Source organism: Octopus sinensis, linkage group LG12, assembly GCF_006345805.1.
Source record: "Octopus sinensis linkage group LG12, ASM634580v1, whole genome shotgun sequence".
Taxonomy (NCBI): domain Eukaryota; kingdom Metazoa; phylum Mollusca; class Cephalopoda; order Octopoda; family Octopodidae; genus Octopus; species Octopus sinensis.
In genome coordinates, this window is record NC_043008.1 from 79,204,661 (window position 1) to 79,218,689 (window position 14,029).

Consider the following 14,029-nt stretch of genomic DNA (forward strand, 5'->3'; position numbering starts at 1 on the left):
CGTAGTGCTGTCTTAGATTATATTCCTTGATCACAGCTACATTATCTCTACAAATTAGACACACAGGTTTACTGTCAATATCAGTAAACATATATTGAGCTATTCAGCAGCTTTAAAAGGCTCTGTTTTCAGGATCAACTTTTCTCTTGGCCATTTTAACAGCTAGCTTTGATTTAAAATTAAGATTGTGCATCTACCAATAGACGCTTGATTGATATGGCATAAGTGGGAAGGAATGATGCAATATCTGGGCACTACACTACTTTTGTCTCTTATACACCAATCCAAAATGAGCAACAGAACATTGCTAGGTTACTGTAATGACGAACATCTATGCACTACACAACTTTCATTTTAAGTTGTTCTGATCAATGCAGGAATGCTCTCAGGCAGCCTTTTATTCAATAAGGCTACTAAATTGAGGAATTTACAGTTTGCACTTCATATTGCCGGGCCATTAAAAAATATTTGCCTAAAATTATCTCACAGGCTGGATATAATTATGTATCAGGCCAGATGTGGCTTGTGGGCCTTGAGTTTGACACCTTTGGGCTTGATGAATACATTATTCAGACATTGTTTTTATCTCCTGCTAACAAGGAAAATATCACTGACTGTAGCTGACAGTTATAGTAGAAGACATTTGCCTAAGATTCTGCCAATAATAAATTGGATTAAGTTGTATAACCTTAGACTGTCTTGTTTGATAATTTTATTTATTAGCCATTCAATTAGTTATATAAAGTTTCTAATAAAATTGTAAATCATTGCTTCAGCCATCAGCATCTCCACTTCTACAAACATCTTTCACCCATCCTCACACATATGCCACTCCCAATTTATTATCATTAACACCATTACCTCAAACATTACCACATCTCGACCATTAACAACATCATCATCATCATCACTTTTGTAATCACTGTCCACGTCATTATAATCCTTATTGGCAGATTAATCTTTATTTTAGTTTTCATGTTGGGGTGGGTTGAACTGATCTATATAACAGAATATTGTCATCTTAATCTTGTGTTAAATTTATATTTTTTTACGAAAGTTTCATAAATTTTATAAATTAGATTCATTTTTTATTTTCAGAATGAGGAAATTTTTTATTCCACACTTTTAATGTATGTGAAAAGAGTACAACAGTATGAAAAATTTAGTCTACTAAAAAAAGCACGTCAAATAATCCCAATAGCAGAACTGAAGGAAGAGGCCAAAATAAAGTTAGAGTCAATTTGTGATGCTGAAAGTTCTTATGCAGTTAGTTTGGAAGATTGTCTACTTATTGTTCTCTTGAATTGGTTCAAAAATAAATTCTTCAAATGGTTTGACAAGCCATTGTGTACATTCTGCAGTTGTAAAAATGTCATAGCTGTTGGCTCTGATCATCCTAACGATGAAGAAAGCTACTGGAAAGCTGGGAATGTGGAATTATATTCATGCCCTTTATGCAATGTTATTATTCGGTTCCCCAGGTATAATAGTCCTGAAAAATTGCTTGAAACCAGACAAGGTAGATGTGGTGAATGGGCAAATTGTTTTACATTATGTTGTAGGGCCATGGGATTTGAAGCTCGTCTTGTGGTTAGTTGGAAAGACCATGTGTGGACTGAGGTTTTTTCAGAATGTCAAGATCGTTGGCTCCATTGTGATCCATGTGAAAATGTTTGTGATAAACCTCTATTGTATGAGGCAGGATGGAAGGTTGAGATCAGCTACATTATTGGGTTCTCAAGAGATGATACTCAAGATGTAACTTGGCGATATTCTGCTCAACATGAGAAAGTTAAACAGAAAAGAACAAAAGTAAGTGAAAAATGGCTCCAACAGACTTTGGCAAAAATACGAACAGAGCAGAGTCTTCATTTATCACAAGAAAGGAAGAAATTAATAACATTTAGATCTACCAAAGAACTTACTGAATTCTCATCTCATAGAACACCTAAGTCTGATGAATTACAAGGCAGAACAACTGGATCTTTGGCTTGGCGCCTTCAGCGTGGTGAAACAAAGAAGCACACACCTTATACTTTTAAACCAGATATAGCAGAACAGCAATCTAAATGCTTGTATGTGAAATATAGCTGTGCCAAAGATATTTATTATCGCCCTTATTCCAGTAAATCAGAAATTCATTGTTGGCAATCACTGCTATTCTCTTATAAAGATATTTTTCGCAAAGAAGAACATGATTGGAAAAAGGTTTACTTATCTCGAACTGAAGGTTGTGAATTTGGTGAAGTTAGTTGGAAATTTGATGTTTCAGGTAAGTTGACTTTTATTGATATTTTGTTTAATGGATAGTTCTTGAAACATCTATATTAGCTGACATTGCTTTTGCTTCAAATAGAAATGTTTTTATGACTAATCAATTCAATTATTTGTTATGTTCTTGATGTTAGTCAAAACAACTAGAACTGTAGTTTTGTATCATCATTCTACTGTGTATCTATTTTATATTATAATTTGAGTACACTATTCTGTTATAACTTATGATCCTTACAGCTGTAAGGATCATAAAAGAAATTACATCCATTCTACTTTGTAAAGACACATCCATCTTTCCTGTCATTTTATAAACACACTTTAGATCAGGAATATTTGGATTCCTTTATAATTCAAGGACACAAATCAAGAAATTGTCTTTCTTTGTTGATGAATATCAATGAAAATTTAAAATATCTGAGATTTTGAATGGTTTATTTATTTTGAAGTATATTTTCTTACAAGTGGGAGGACTATATTGCTGTCATTATTGTTGTTTCTGATAAGCTAACTTTTAATGATAGTTTTACTTGTCCATTGGGTTGTTGTAAATTTATCTGTATTAGCTGGGAAACTTCTCAAGTCTATATTGCTTATTATTCTCAAGTCTATATTGCTTCATATTGCTATTTCGGTTTTAATCAAATTTGATTAGATTTTTAAAAGTTTAGTTTGGCTTGTAAATGATGTTTGTAAATATAAAACAAATACTACCACTATTGCTTTTCAAAATAATCTAGTATGATTTGTGTGATCAATGTATTCATTTTCTAAATGTGTGTACTTAGCAACAACTTATTTGTCACTTATCACATAGCAATCGCAAAAAGCCTAATACATTTATCATAGATTGTATTTAGACCTACCTCTTACAATCATGCACCTATATCCATTTAGCATTCTTTCCTGACATCTTATAATTTTTTCTCACATATTTACTATTAACATGCCATTCTTTATTCCAAGTACTACTCCCTTTCAAGTATTGCTATAACACATTATAGCATTTAAGCTTTCAAACTTTGTATTTATTGCAGTAATACTAACCAATCAACTCCCCACCTCCTCCTCCTCACCTAATCATGTTCCATGTTGGCAAAGGTTTGACAATTTAACCAGGACTGAGAAGCCAGTGGACTGTGATAAGCACCAATCTTTTGGCAATGTTTCTACTGCTGAATGCTTTGCCTAACACCAACTTATTTTATAGAGTGTACTGAGTGCTTTGTCCATGACACTAGTATTAGTGAGGTCACCAAGTACTTACAAAATAAGATCCCTCAACTGTGCGGAGGGGGGTCTTTTAAAGAGAAGAAAGTATAATAGAAGGGCAAGAACAGGTGTCTTACTGAAGAGGAGACATGTGGTTTCCCCTACTAGAAAGTGAGACAGACAGACAGGGACAGAGCACCTTTGAGGTACATGATGAACATAAGAGAGCAAGTAGGAGTAGAGGAACGTCACCATAGAATACAGTAAAACCATTCCTGGATATAGTAATCATCAAAAGAGATAAAAACATTGAAACAGACATTCACTACAGACAAACAGATTCTAGACAATACTTACTTTCTCCTCATGTCATCCCAAACACTCAAAAAATAATATTCTCTTTAAACTCACAGTAAAAGACTCCGGGAACTAAAACAAACACTACTTAAAAGACAATATCCATTAAAGTTAATAGAGAATGGAATAGAACATGCCAAAGCAATAAATATCCAAGAACTATGAAAAACACTCCAGATAATCCAATAATCTACCCTTTATTACAACACACAACTCAAGAAATGCAGTGTTGTGACACACATGCACACTGACAGTACACATCCAGCCTTCGCACATCTTCTGCATTCAAGGCCCTAATGAAAATATGTATTTGGCTGTAATGATTGTGATTGCAATTAAATTCTAGATGAAAGAAAAAAAACAGTTATTTAATATTAACAAAACATCTTCTACTACTACTACTACCACCACTAAACACTAGTCATTTGGAAAGAGGGCGATGTAAAACAATTTGAGATTACATGTCAACAAAAATGATTTCACAACTTAGTTTATATTGTTTTCCCCCCATATACTTTCAAGAATAAAATAACCCGTAAGGCATTGTTGTTGTATTTCGTAATAAAACAGGGTTTATTGTTGGATGCTAAATAAGGACTACCAAGAATTAACCAGCTGTCAAACTCCTGTGAAATTCAAGATAAACTGCATGAACTAAGGATAGTTATGTCTCCTTAGTTGCAATAATAAACAAAGAATCCCTTTGAAACATAAACATAAATACTAGTATATATTGTAATAAATTTCCATTCTAACTCCTACAAGCAGTCATTGCAAAAAATAAATAGCTTTCCTGTTACTCTTCCAGGGTTTGATCAATTATTTTAATTTCTTAAAATGTGGTTGTTCCAATTTCATAGTTTAACTAGTCCTGCTTAGAAATTAAAATGAATCCATGTGTTAACATACCTGTTCCTTTACCCAAAATTTCACATCTACTTCTGTTTTAGAATGTGGACTAACCATTGCCAAGCTTGAAGTGTGGGTATCAAGTGAGACATTTGAGAATGGTGAAGTTTTATGGCAGTTAAAAAATGATAAGAATAAAATCTGGACTATTGAAGGTATGTCATTTGTAAACTATTGAGAAAAACATTAAACATAGATGATGATTTCTAACTAAGGCCTCAAACTTTATGGAGAGAGTATAATCAATGAAGGTCAATTCTTTTTCTGACTGGTACTTTACTTTATTGACCCTTGAAGAATGAAAGTTGATCATGATCAGATTTGAACTCAAGTCTGTAGCTTTTATGACTTGGTCCAACAATTTGATGCCTTTGTAATTCCTTCTAAGGTATCGCTTTTACCTTTGTAACAGTTTGCTATAATGCCACTGTGCCAGTCATTGGGTATGACTCCTTCCTGAACAACCTGATTAACTATACAGGTAAGTAGGCCATATCCCATCTGCCAAATATTTTAAGCATCTCAGCAGTAATTTTTGATGGTCCAGTGGCTTTCTTTGCCTTCATATCTTTAATGCATTCTCCCATGCATTATCCATATTTAGCAGCCTTTCATAGTAGCACTTCCATGCTTCTTTCTTAGCAGAATCACCAAGTATAACTGTACCATCAACAATCCAAACATGCTTCTCTCCCATACCATTACAATGTTCTCAGACACACTGTCTTGCAGTCCAGAACCTCTTAGGTCTCTGGTCCTCACACCACAGGACACTGGCAAACTTTTTTCTTTGCATATACAGTGTACCCTCGCTTATTCATGGTTCAGGTTATTCACAGAACTAATAATTGTTCACAGAAACCATCTTATATACGCAGAATTGTAAATATCATCCACGACTTTTTATGGCTTTTTTCATGCCAATACACACTTTCATATGTTAATTGTCCCTGCATACAATACACACTTTTTAAGGCTAAATTATTAATAACAATATACCGTATTTGCTGGCTTACTGGATGCTCCTTCTCAGTCAAAGCTCCCTTTGATTAGAATAGCCGTGCATCTCGTCACTTGATTGTATTTCTTATTCCTGCTTTCAAATTAGTATAGTGACATCTATCTATATTTCACACATACTCACTCTCTCTTTCTCGCTGTATTTGTTTCTCAATAACAACAACCTCTCATTGTAATGAAAGTATATATATATATATAGTGTATTGCACCAGTATTACTTGGGCTAGCAATGACAGATGAAAGATATTTACAACACGAGAGTGAACATTAATTTTATACCAGTGCTTTTTTAAAAATCATCGCTTCATTTGATCATACATATTGTTTATTTCAACAGGATAATTTTAAGGTTATGAGCCAATATAGCCTCATTGAAATTAGGTTACTTGCTGATCCTTCTCTCTCTCTCTCTTATTATTATAGTATAGATTACTGTATCTAGTGGTAATACAAACTAAATTTTTCAAAACCATGATTATTTGTAGTCTCTGCTCAATCTCCTGTTGATGATATGTGCATATTAGACAAAAGGAAGATTTTGTAGGCTATTTTTTGGAAAAACTGCGTCTAGTAGCTGTTTCAAGTATTTTGTTGAGTGCTGTGCTTTTTGCTAAAACGCCCTACACCTTCTAAAGCTTCTGGCAGTGAACCTAAGCACCAGAAAAGGTTATGACGCTCTATGAGAAGGAACAACTACTGAATATGTTCCAGGAAGGTAAAAGTTATGCTGCAGTAGTTGCTATTATATTGTCAATGAAAGCACCACACACTACATAAAGAAGAATAAGGTGGCAATCAGGTCTACCATAGTAGTAAGTTTCTGTGAAAGTGCCAAAAAGATAACAATAGTGAGAAATAAGCACTTCGTCAGGATGGAATCTGCCTTGGCATTGTGGATCAGTGACTGAAAGAAGAAAAACATCTCCTTGAGCAGTAACATCACTCGTGAGAAAGTGCTGAAATTATACCAGTAGTTCGACAGAGGATACAGCATAGAAGGCACCGAAGAACCGCAACTAAGACCATTGACAGCACTGGAGCTTGAATATTCTCAAGCCAGCAAGGGATGGTTTGACCATTTCCAGAAACAGTTTAAAATAAAGTGTGTTTCCCTGCATGGAGGAACAGCATCAGCCAACAAAGAAGTCGCTGAGAAGTACCTTGAGACTTTCAGGTAGATCATCGAGGACAAGGGATACAAGCTGGAACAGGTTTTCCTTATGGATGAGACTGGCTTGTTCTGGAAGAAGATGCCTTACAGAACATACATCATGAAGGATGAAGCCATAGCCCCAGGATTTAAGGCACAGAAGAACAAAGAGTTGCTAATTATGTGTCGCTATGCTGTTGGCTTCATGATGAAACCAGGATTTATCTACAAGTCCACAAATTCGAAGGTCTTCAAAAATAAGAATAAAAACCTGCTGCTTGTCCACTGGATGCACAACCCCAAGGTCTGGATTACCAAAAGTCTAACTTTGAATTGGTTCTGCCAATACTTCATCCCTCAAGCCAAGCAAAATATATGCATGGAATTCAAGGTGTTGCTTGTTATCAATAATGCTTTGGATTTGAATCATGAAGGAATCCGAGTTGAGTTCCTCCTTGCCAACACCACCTCCTTCATCCAGCCTATGAATCAAGGTGTGAATCCATGCCTTCAAGGTACTTTACACTCGGAACTCTCCAACACTTTGTGCATGCAATTTTAAGTTAAAGGAGTACTGGCATAACTTTACAATTGCAACATGCCTGTCAGTCATCCATGCTGCTCTTAAAGACATGTAGAAAGAAACCCTTGTCACATGCTAGAAGAAGATGTGGCTAGAGTGTAGATATTCAGCACGAGGCTGTCAACAATGCGGTGAAACTGGCAAAGGTACTTGGTGGCAAAGGTTTTGACATCAAATTTGTTGGAATTAACAATAAAGCCTGCCAGTGAAGAAGGAGAATGAGGTAGGCCTGGCAATCGAACGTCAAAGGAATTGCAAGGGAAGACAGAAGCATGGGATGCCTATATGGTTCAGTCTCTCCAACTTAAAAATGCTATCGATGATGCCATGCAGACATATAAAACTCTCCTCACCATGAAGAAACAGCGACAGCAACTTCTCATCACAACTTTGGAGATATGTTGTGCTTGAGAGGACCCAACAAGCCAAGTGACATGCACACACAAGGAAACAGAGTTGCATACATATATAAGCACACACTCACACATACATAAAAAATACACAAACACGGACATCCAAGCACATGAATATGCAGAATACATACATACAGATGCACACACATACATACATATGCATACACACACATGTATGCATACATACACACATACATATGTACATACATGCATGCATAGGCACACACACGCACACACACACACACACACATGCGCACAAACAAACAAAAAGGAACACAGTGTAAATAACGGACAGAGTCAAGACTATTGAAAAGGTTGCAAGATGCAATGAAAATTTTAGGAAAATAGAAATAAGAAATAAGTGGAAATTTTACCGGTGAGTGTGTTACATTATAAGGCACAAAAAGAAAATGACTCTCCCCAGGCACAACAGTATATATACACACACACACACACATATATATATACATACACACACACATATACATACGCATACATATATATATATATATATATATTATATATATATATATATATATAGAGAGAGAGAGAGAGAGAGAGAGAGAGAGAGAGGCGCAGGAGTGGCTGTGTGGTAAGTAGCTTGCTAAGCAACCACATGGTTCCGGGTTCAGTCCCACTGCGTGGCATCTTGGGCAAGTGTCTTCTGCTATAGCCCCGGGCCGACCAATGCCTTGTGAGTGGATTTGGTAGACGGAAACTGAAAGAAGCCTGTCGTATATATGTATATATATATATGTGTGTGTGTGTGTGTGTGTTTGTCCCCCTAACATTGCTTGACAACCGATGCTGGTGTGTTTACGTCCCCGTCACTTAGCGGTTCGGCAAAAGAGACCGATAGAATAAGTACTGGGCTTACAAAGAATAAGTCCTGGGGTCGATTTGCTCGACTAAAGGCGGTGCTCCAGCATGGCCGCAGTCAAATGACTGAAACAAGTAAAAGAGTATATATATATATATATCTTCTTATGATAAAAGGCAGATTTTCTCTGCCTCCCAAACCGTTCGTTTTTTATACAGTTCTACAATATAGAATTTCTTCAATTGGAATTTACCTATCATTTTTCCAAGTAGATTCCATTGGGTCGTAGCGTGTAAAGTTTTTTCAATTTCACCCCCAATTAAGCAAAAATTCGAGAAAACTTAATATTTTACGATTTCCCTCTTTCATTTCAAGTGCTTTACTCCTACCATTACCACTACACTTTCTCCTCCTTTCTCTTTGCAAGTGTCCAACAATTTAAAGACTCCGCCGGTTACGACGACGAGGGTCCCAGCTGATTCGATCAACGGAACAGCTTGCTCGTGAAATTAACGTGCAAATGGCTGAGCATTCCACAGACACGTGTACCCTTAACGTAGTTCTCGGGGATAATCAGCGTGACACAGAGAGTGACAAGGCTGACCCTTTGAAATACAAGTACAACTCATTTTTGCCAGCTGAGTGGACTGGAGCAACGTGAAATAAAGTGTCTTGCTCAAGGACACAACGCGTCGCCGGGAATCGAACTCACAACCTTACGATCATGAGCCGAATGCCCTAACCACTAAGCCACGCGCCCTCACTGTCCAACAATTAAAGTGAAAGTGTTTATATAAAAGGGATGAGCAATTAATACTGGTCATCCTTTTTGCTAGAAGATCATCCGCTATGGTCTTATACGCTACACCACTGGTTTTCAATTCATATTAATCAAATTAATATTCAATTTTTCACCCTTATTATGTGTGTGTGTATTAGCAATTCGTATAAAATTGCATCAATGACTTGAACTTGAATAAGTGGTTTCACATAAATGGGGATACATTAAAAAGATTTGTTGTTATTATTACTGTTTGACTATTGTAATCACGTTTGTTGGTTCCTCGTCAGGGAAACGTTGTTGTGTTGCATTTGTTAAATAATTGTAAACCATAACCCTCCCCCTTTCAGAGAAGGGGCTTTAGTTATTGTTTTAAAATTGAATTGTGTCCCTGTTTGGGTAAATTGACAATATTTTCACCATCTTTATGGAAGCATTTTTGTTAAAATGTCTTCGATAGAAGAAAGTCCAAAAATGAATTTCGCTGCAGCCGTACACTTCTATACAAGAGGGAGTACAAGATCCAATTGATCGAAGTTGCAAGAGACGGGCCTACAATTCCAGTCTGTTATATATTTTGAGTATTGTTATCACTAGCGATATCAAGATATAACTTTCTATTTTGTATTTTATGTGTAGATGTATATATATATATAGATGTACATGTAATATGTACACATATATATATATATATATATATATTATATATATATATATAGAGAGAGAGAGAGAGAGAGAGAGAGAGAGAGAGAGGCGCAGGAGTGGCTGTGTGGTAAGTAGCTTGCTAAGCAACCACATGGTTCCGGGTTCAGTCCCACTGCGTGGCATCTTGGGCAAGTGTCTTCTGCTATAGCCCCGGGCCGACCAATGCCTTGTGAGTGGATTTGGTAGACGGAAACTGAAAGAAGCCTGTCGTATATATGTATATATATATATGTGTGTGTGTGTGTGTGTGTTTGTCCCCCTAACATTGCTTGACAACCGATGCTGGTGTGTTTACGTCCCCGTCACTTAGCGGTTCGGCAAAAGAGACCGATAGAATAAGTACTGGGCTTACAAAGAATAAGTCCTGGGGTCGATTTGCTCGACTAAAGGCGGTGCTCCAGCATGGCCGCAGTCAAATGACTGAAACAAGTAAAAGAGTATATATATATATATCTTCTTATGATAAAAGGCAGATTTTCTCTGCCTCCCAAACCGTTCGTTTTTTATACAGTTCTACAATATAGAATTTCTTCAATTGGAATTTACCTATCATTTTTCCAAGTAGATTCCATTGGGTCGTAGCGTGTAAAGTTTTTTCAATTTCACCCCCAATTAAGCAAAAATTCGAGAAAACTTAATATTTTACGATTTCCCTCTTTCATTTCAAGTGCTTTACTCCTACCATTACCACTACACTTTCTCCTCCTTTCTCTTTGCAAGTGTCCAACAATTTAAAGACTCCGCCGGTTACGACAACGAGGCTCCCAGCTGATTCGATCAACGGAACAGCTTGCTCGGGAAATTAACGTGCAAGTGGTTGAGTACTCCACAGACACGTGTACCCTTAACGTAGTTCTCGGGGATAATCAGCGTGACACAGAGAGTGACAAGGCTGACCCTTTGAAATACAAGTACAACTCATTTTTGCCAGCTGAGTGGACTGGAGCAGCGTGAAAATAAAGTGTCCTGCTGAAGGACACGACGCGCCAGCAGGAATCGAACTCACAACCTTACGATCATGAGCCGAATGCCCTAACCACTAAGCCACGCGCCCTCACTGTCCAACAATTAAAGTGAAAGTGTTTATATAAAAGGGATGAGCAATTAATACTGGTCATCCTTTTTGCTAGAAGATCATCCGCTATGGTCTTATACGCTACACCACTGGTTTTCAATTCATATTAATCAAATTAATATTCAATTTTTCACCCTTATTATGTGTGTGTGTATTAGCAATTCGTATAAAATTGCATCAATGACTTGAACTTGAATAAGTGGTTTCACATAAATGGGGATACATTAAAAAGATTTGTTGTTATTATTACTGTTTGACTATTGTAATCACGTTTGTTGGTTCCTCGTCAGGGAAACGTTGTTGTGTTGCATTTGTTAAATAATTGTAAACCATAACCCTCCCCCTTCAGAGAAGGGGCTTTAGTTATTGTTTTAAAATTGAATTGTGTCCCTGTTTGGGTAAATTGACAATATTTTCACCATCTTTATGGAAGCATTTTTGTTAAAATGTCTTCGATAGAAGAAAGTCCAAAAATGAATTTCGCTGCAGCCGTACACTTCTATACAAGAGGGAGTACAAGATCCAATTGATCGAAGTTGCAAGAGACGGGCCTACAATTCCAGTCTGTTATATATTTTGAGTATTGTTATCACTAGCGATATCAAGATATAACTTTCTATTTTGTATTTTATGTGTAGATGTATATATATATATAGATGTACATGTAATATGTACACATATATATATATATATATACACATATATACAGGCATAATATATCTACCCATACACACACATACACACATAGGGGCAGGTGTGGCTGTGTGGTAACAAACTACGTTCGAAGATACTGTACTTGATATGGGCGGTAGTGCCTTGCCGCTCTATGGCCTACCTTCAACAAACCGGGAAGGCACAAACACTCTGTCTTCACATTTGCTGCGTGAGACATGTTTTTAATATTGACGAGCTTGCCGAGTACATAGCCGACAATGAGCCAAAGCTCCTTCCAGAACAGAAGTTCGCTTACAACTCCGTTGTTAATTCAGTCCGGGCCAAAGCTGTGGAGATATTTTTCCTGGATGCTCCTGGGGGCACTGGGAAAACTTTTCTCAACAAATTAATATTGGCTGAGATTAGGCGAACACAATGCCCTAGCTGTGGCATCATCTGGAATTGCGGCTACTTTGTTGCCAGGCAGCAGGACAGTTCACTCCACTTTCAAGCTTCCGCTTGACTTAGCGAAGACTGAAACACCAACTTGCAACATCAGTAACAGCTCCGATCAGGCAGAAGTCTTCAGACGATGCAAGCTTATCGTTTGGGATGAATGCACGATGGCCCACAGAGGTGCTCTTGAGGCACTAGATAGATCTCTCAGAGACATCAAACACTCTTCAGCTCCGATGGGAGGCATAACACTTCTTCTTTCAGGGGACTTCCGACAAACACTTCCCGTTATTCCCAAAGGGACTAGAACTGATGCAGTAAGTGCGTGTCTTAAGTCATCCACATTGTGGCCACTGGTGAAGAATCTCAAACTTCACACCAATATGCGTGCTCATATGCGACGTAATATCACATCAGCAGCATTTTCTCACACCCTCCTTGCACTTGGCGAAGGCAAAATACCAGAGGATGAAAATGGTAATATTGCATTCGATTCCATTTGTACCATTGTTAAAACGCCTTCTGATCTCAGAGATGCAGTGTTCCCAGATCTACAAGCTAATTATCAGAATATGGATTGGATTGGCCAAAGGGCTATTCTGGCCCCGAGGAATAAAACTGTTCACCATATTAATGATGAAATGCTAAAACTCATTCCTGGGGATGTCTATGTATATAAGTCTATCGATACAACTCCTGACCCAGAGGACGTCATCAACTATCCAATAGAGGTACTCAATTCCTTTCAGCCCCCTGGACTACCACCACACATTCTCAAACTTAAAGTTGGTGCCCCTATAATGCTCATTAGAAATTTGGTTCCCCCAAAACAATGCAATGGCACACGTTTGATCGTTAAGTCCTTATCTCCCACCGTAAACTTATATCAATACTTGCCTGAATAGTCATCATAATTCAGTGCAATCATTAACAGTACTTTCAAGCAATTCAGCCCCGAGCATCGCCGGGGCAATTCTGCTAGTATATATATACATACTGATTTTTAATTACCCACAAGGGGCTAACATAGACAGGACAAACACATGCAGGGACAATTAACATATGAAAGAATGGAAAAATGAAATTTTACAAATAAAGGTGAAACGGCCACCCCGGCCCCACTCCAGGATGGTTTCATTATTTCAATTATTTCAAAAGAGTCTTTAACATTCCTTTAAAATTAATCTCCACTTACCACTTTATGTTACTTTTAATGTCCTCATAGTTCACCACTGAAGCACTGGTTTGTCTGTTCTGTTTTGTTTTTGTGACTGTGTTGTCCTGTGTCTATCTGTCTATGCTTCTGTGTGTCTGTATGTCTGTGTGCTTATGTGTCTGTAAGTCTGTATGTTTGCTTGGTGATGTTATTCTACATGTATCATTTTTCCTTGGTGATCCTACAGGTGTACTGCTTCTACATATATATATATACATATACATATACATATGTGTATTTTCTCTCTTTGTTTCTCTCCTTGTTTCTTTCTGTGGAAGAGTGTAGGCTCACAACATTAAAGACTTTTTCACTTCCTGAGCGTTATACTAATACATCCGTTTGTTGTCAACACCACCTGTCTTCGTCTTTTGTTTTTTTGTGAATTCTCCGCTATATATACATATACA

At 37.2% G+C, this 14,029-nt stretch overlaps 1 protein-coding gene across 1 annotated transcript in view; it reads left to right on the top strand.

Moving 5' to 3' along the window:
- LOC115217852 (peptide-N(4)-(N-acetyl-beta-glucosaminyl)asparagine amidase) overlaps positions 1–14,029 on the top strand; it is a 112,398-nt gene that overhangs the window by 43,484 nt on the left and 54,885 nt on the right. Inside the window, exons 3-4 of the mRNA XM_029787554.2 lie at positions 1,099–2,272; positions 4,791–4,904. Coding sequence (XP_029643414.1) covers positions 1,099–2,272; positions 4,791–4,904 — 1,288 coding nt within the window. The remainder of the gene's footprint in view (positions 1–1,098; positions 2,273–4,790; positions 4,905–14,029) is intronic.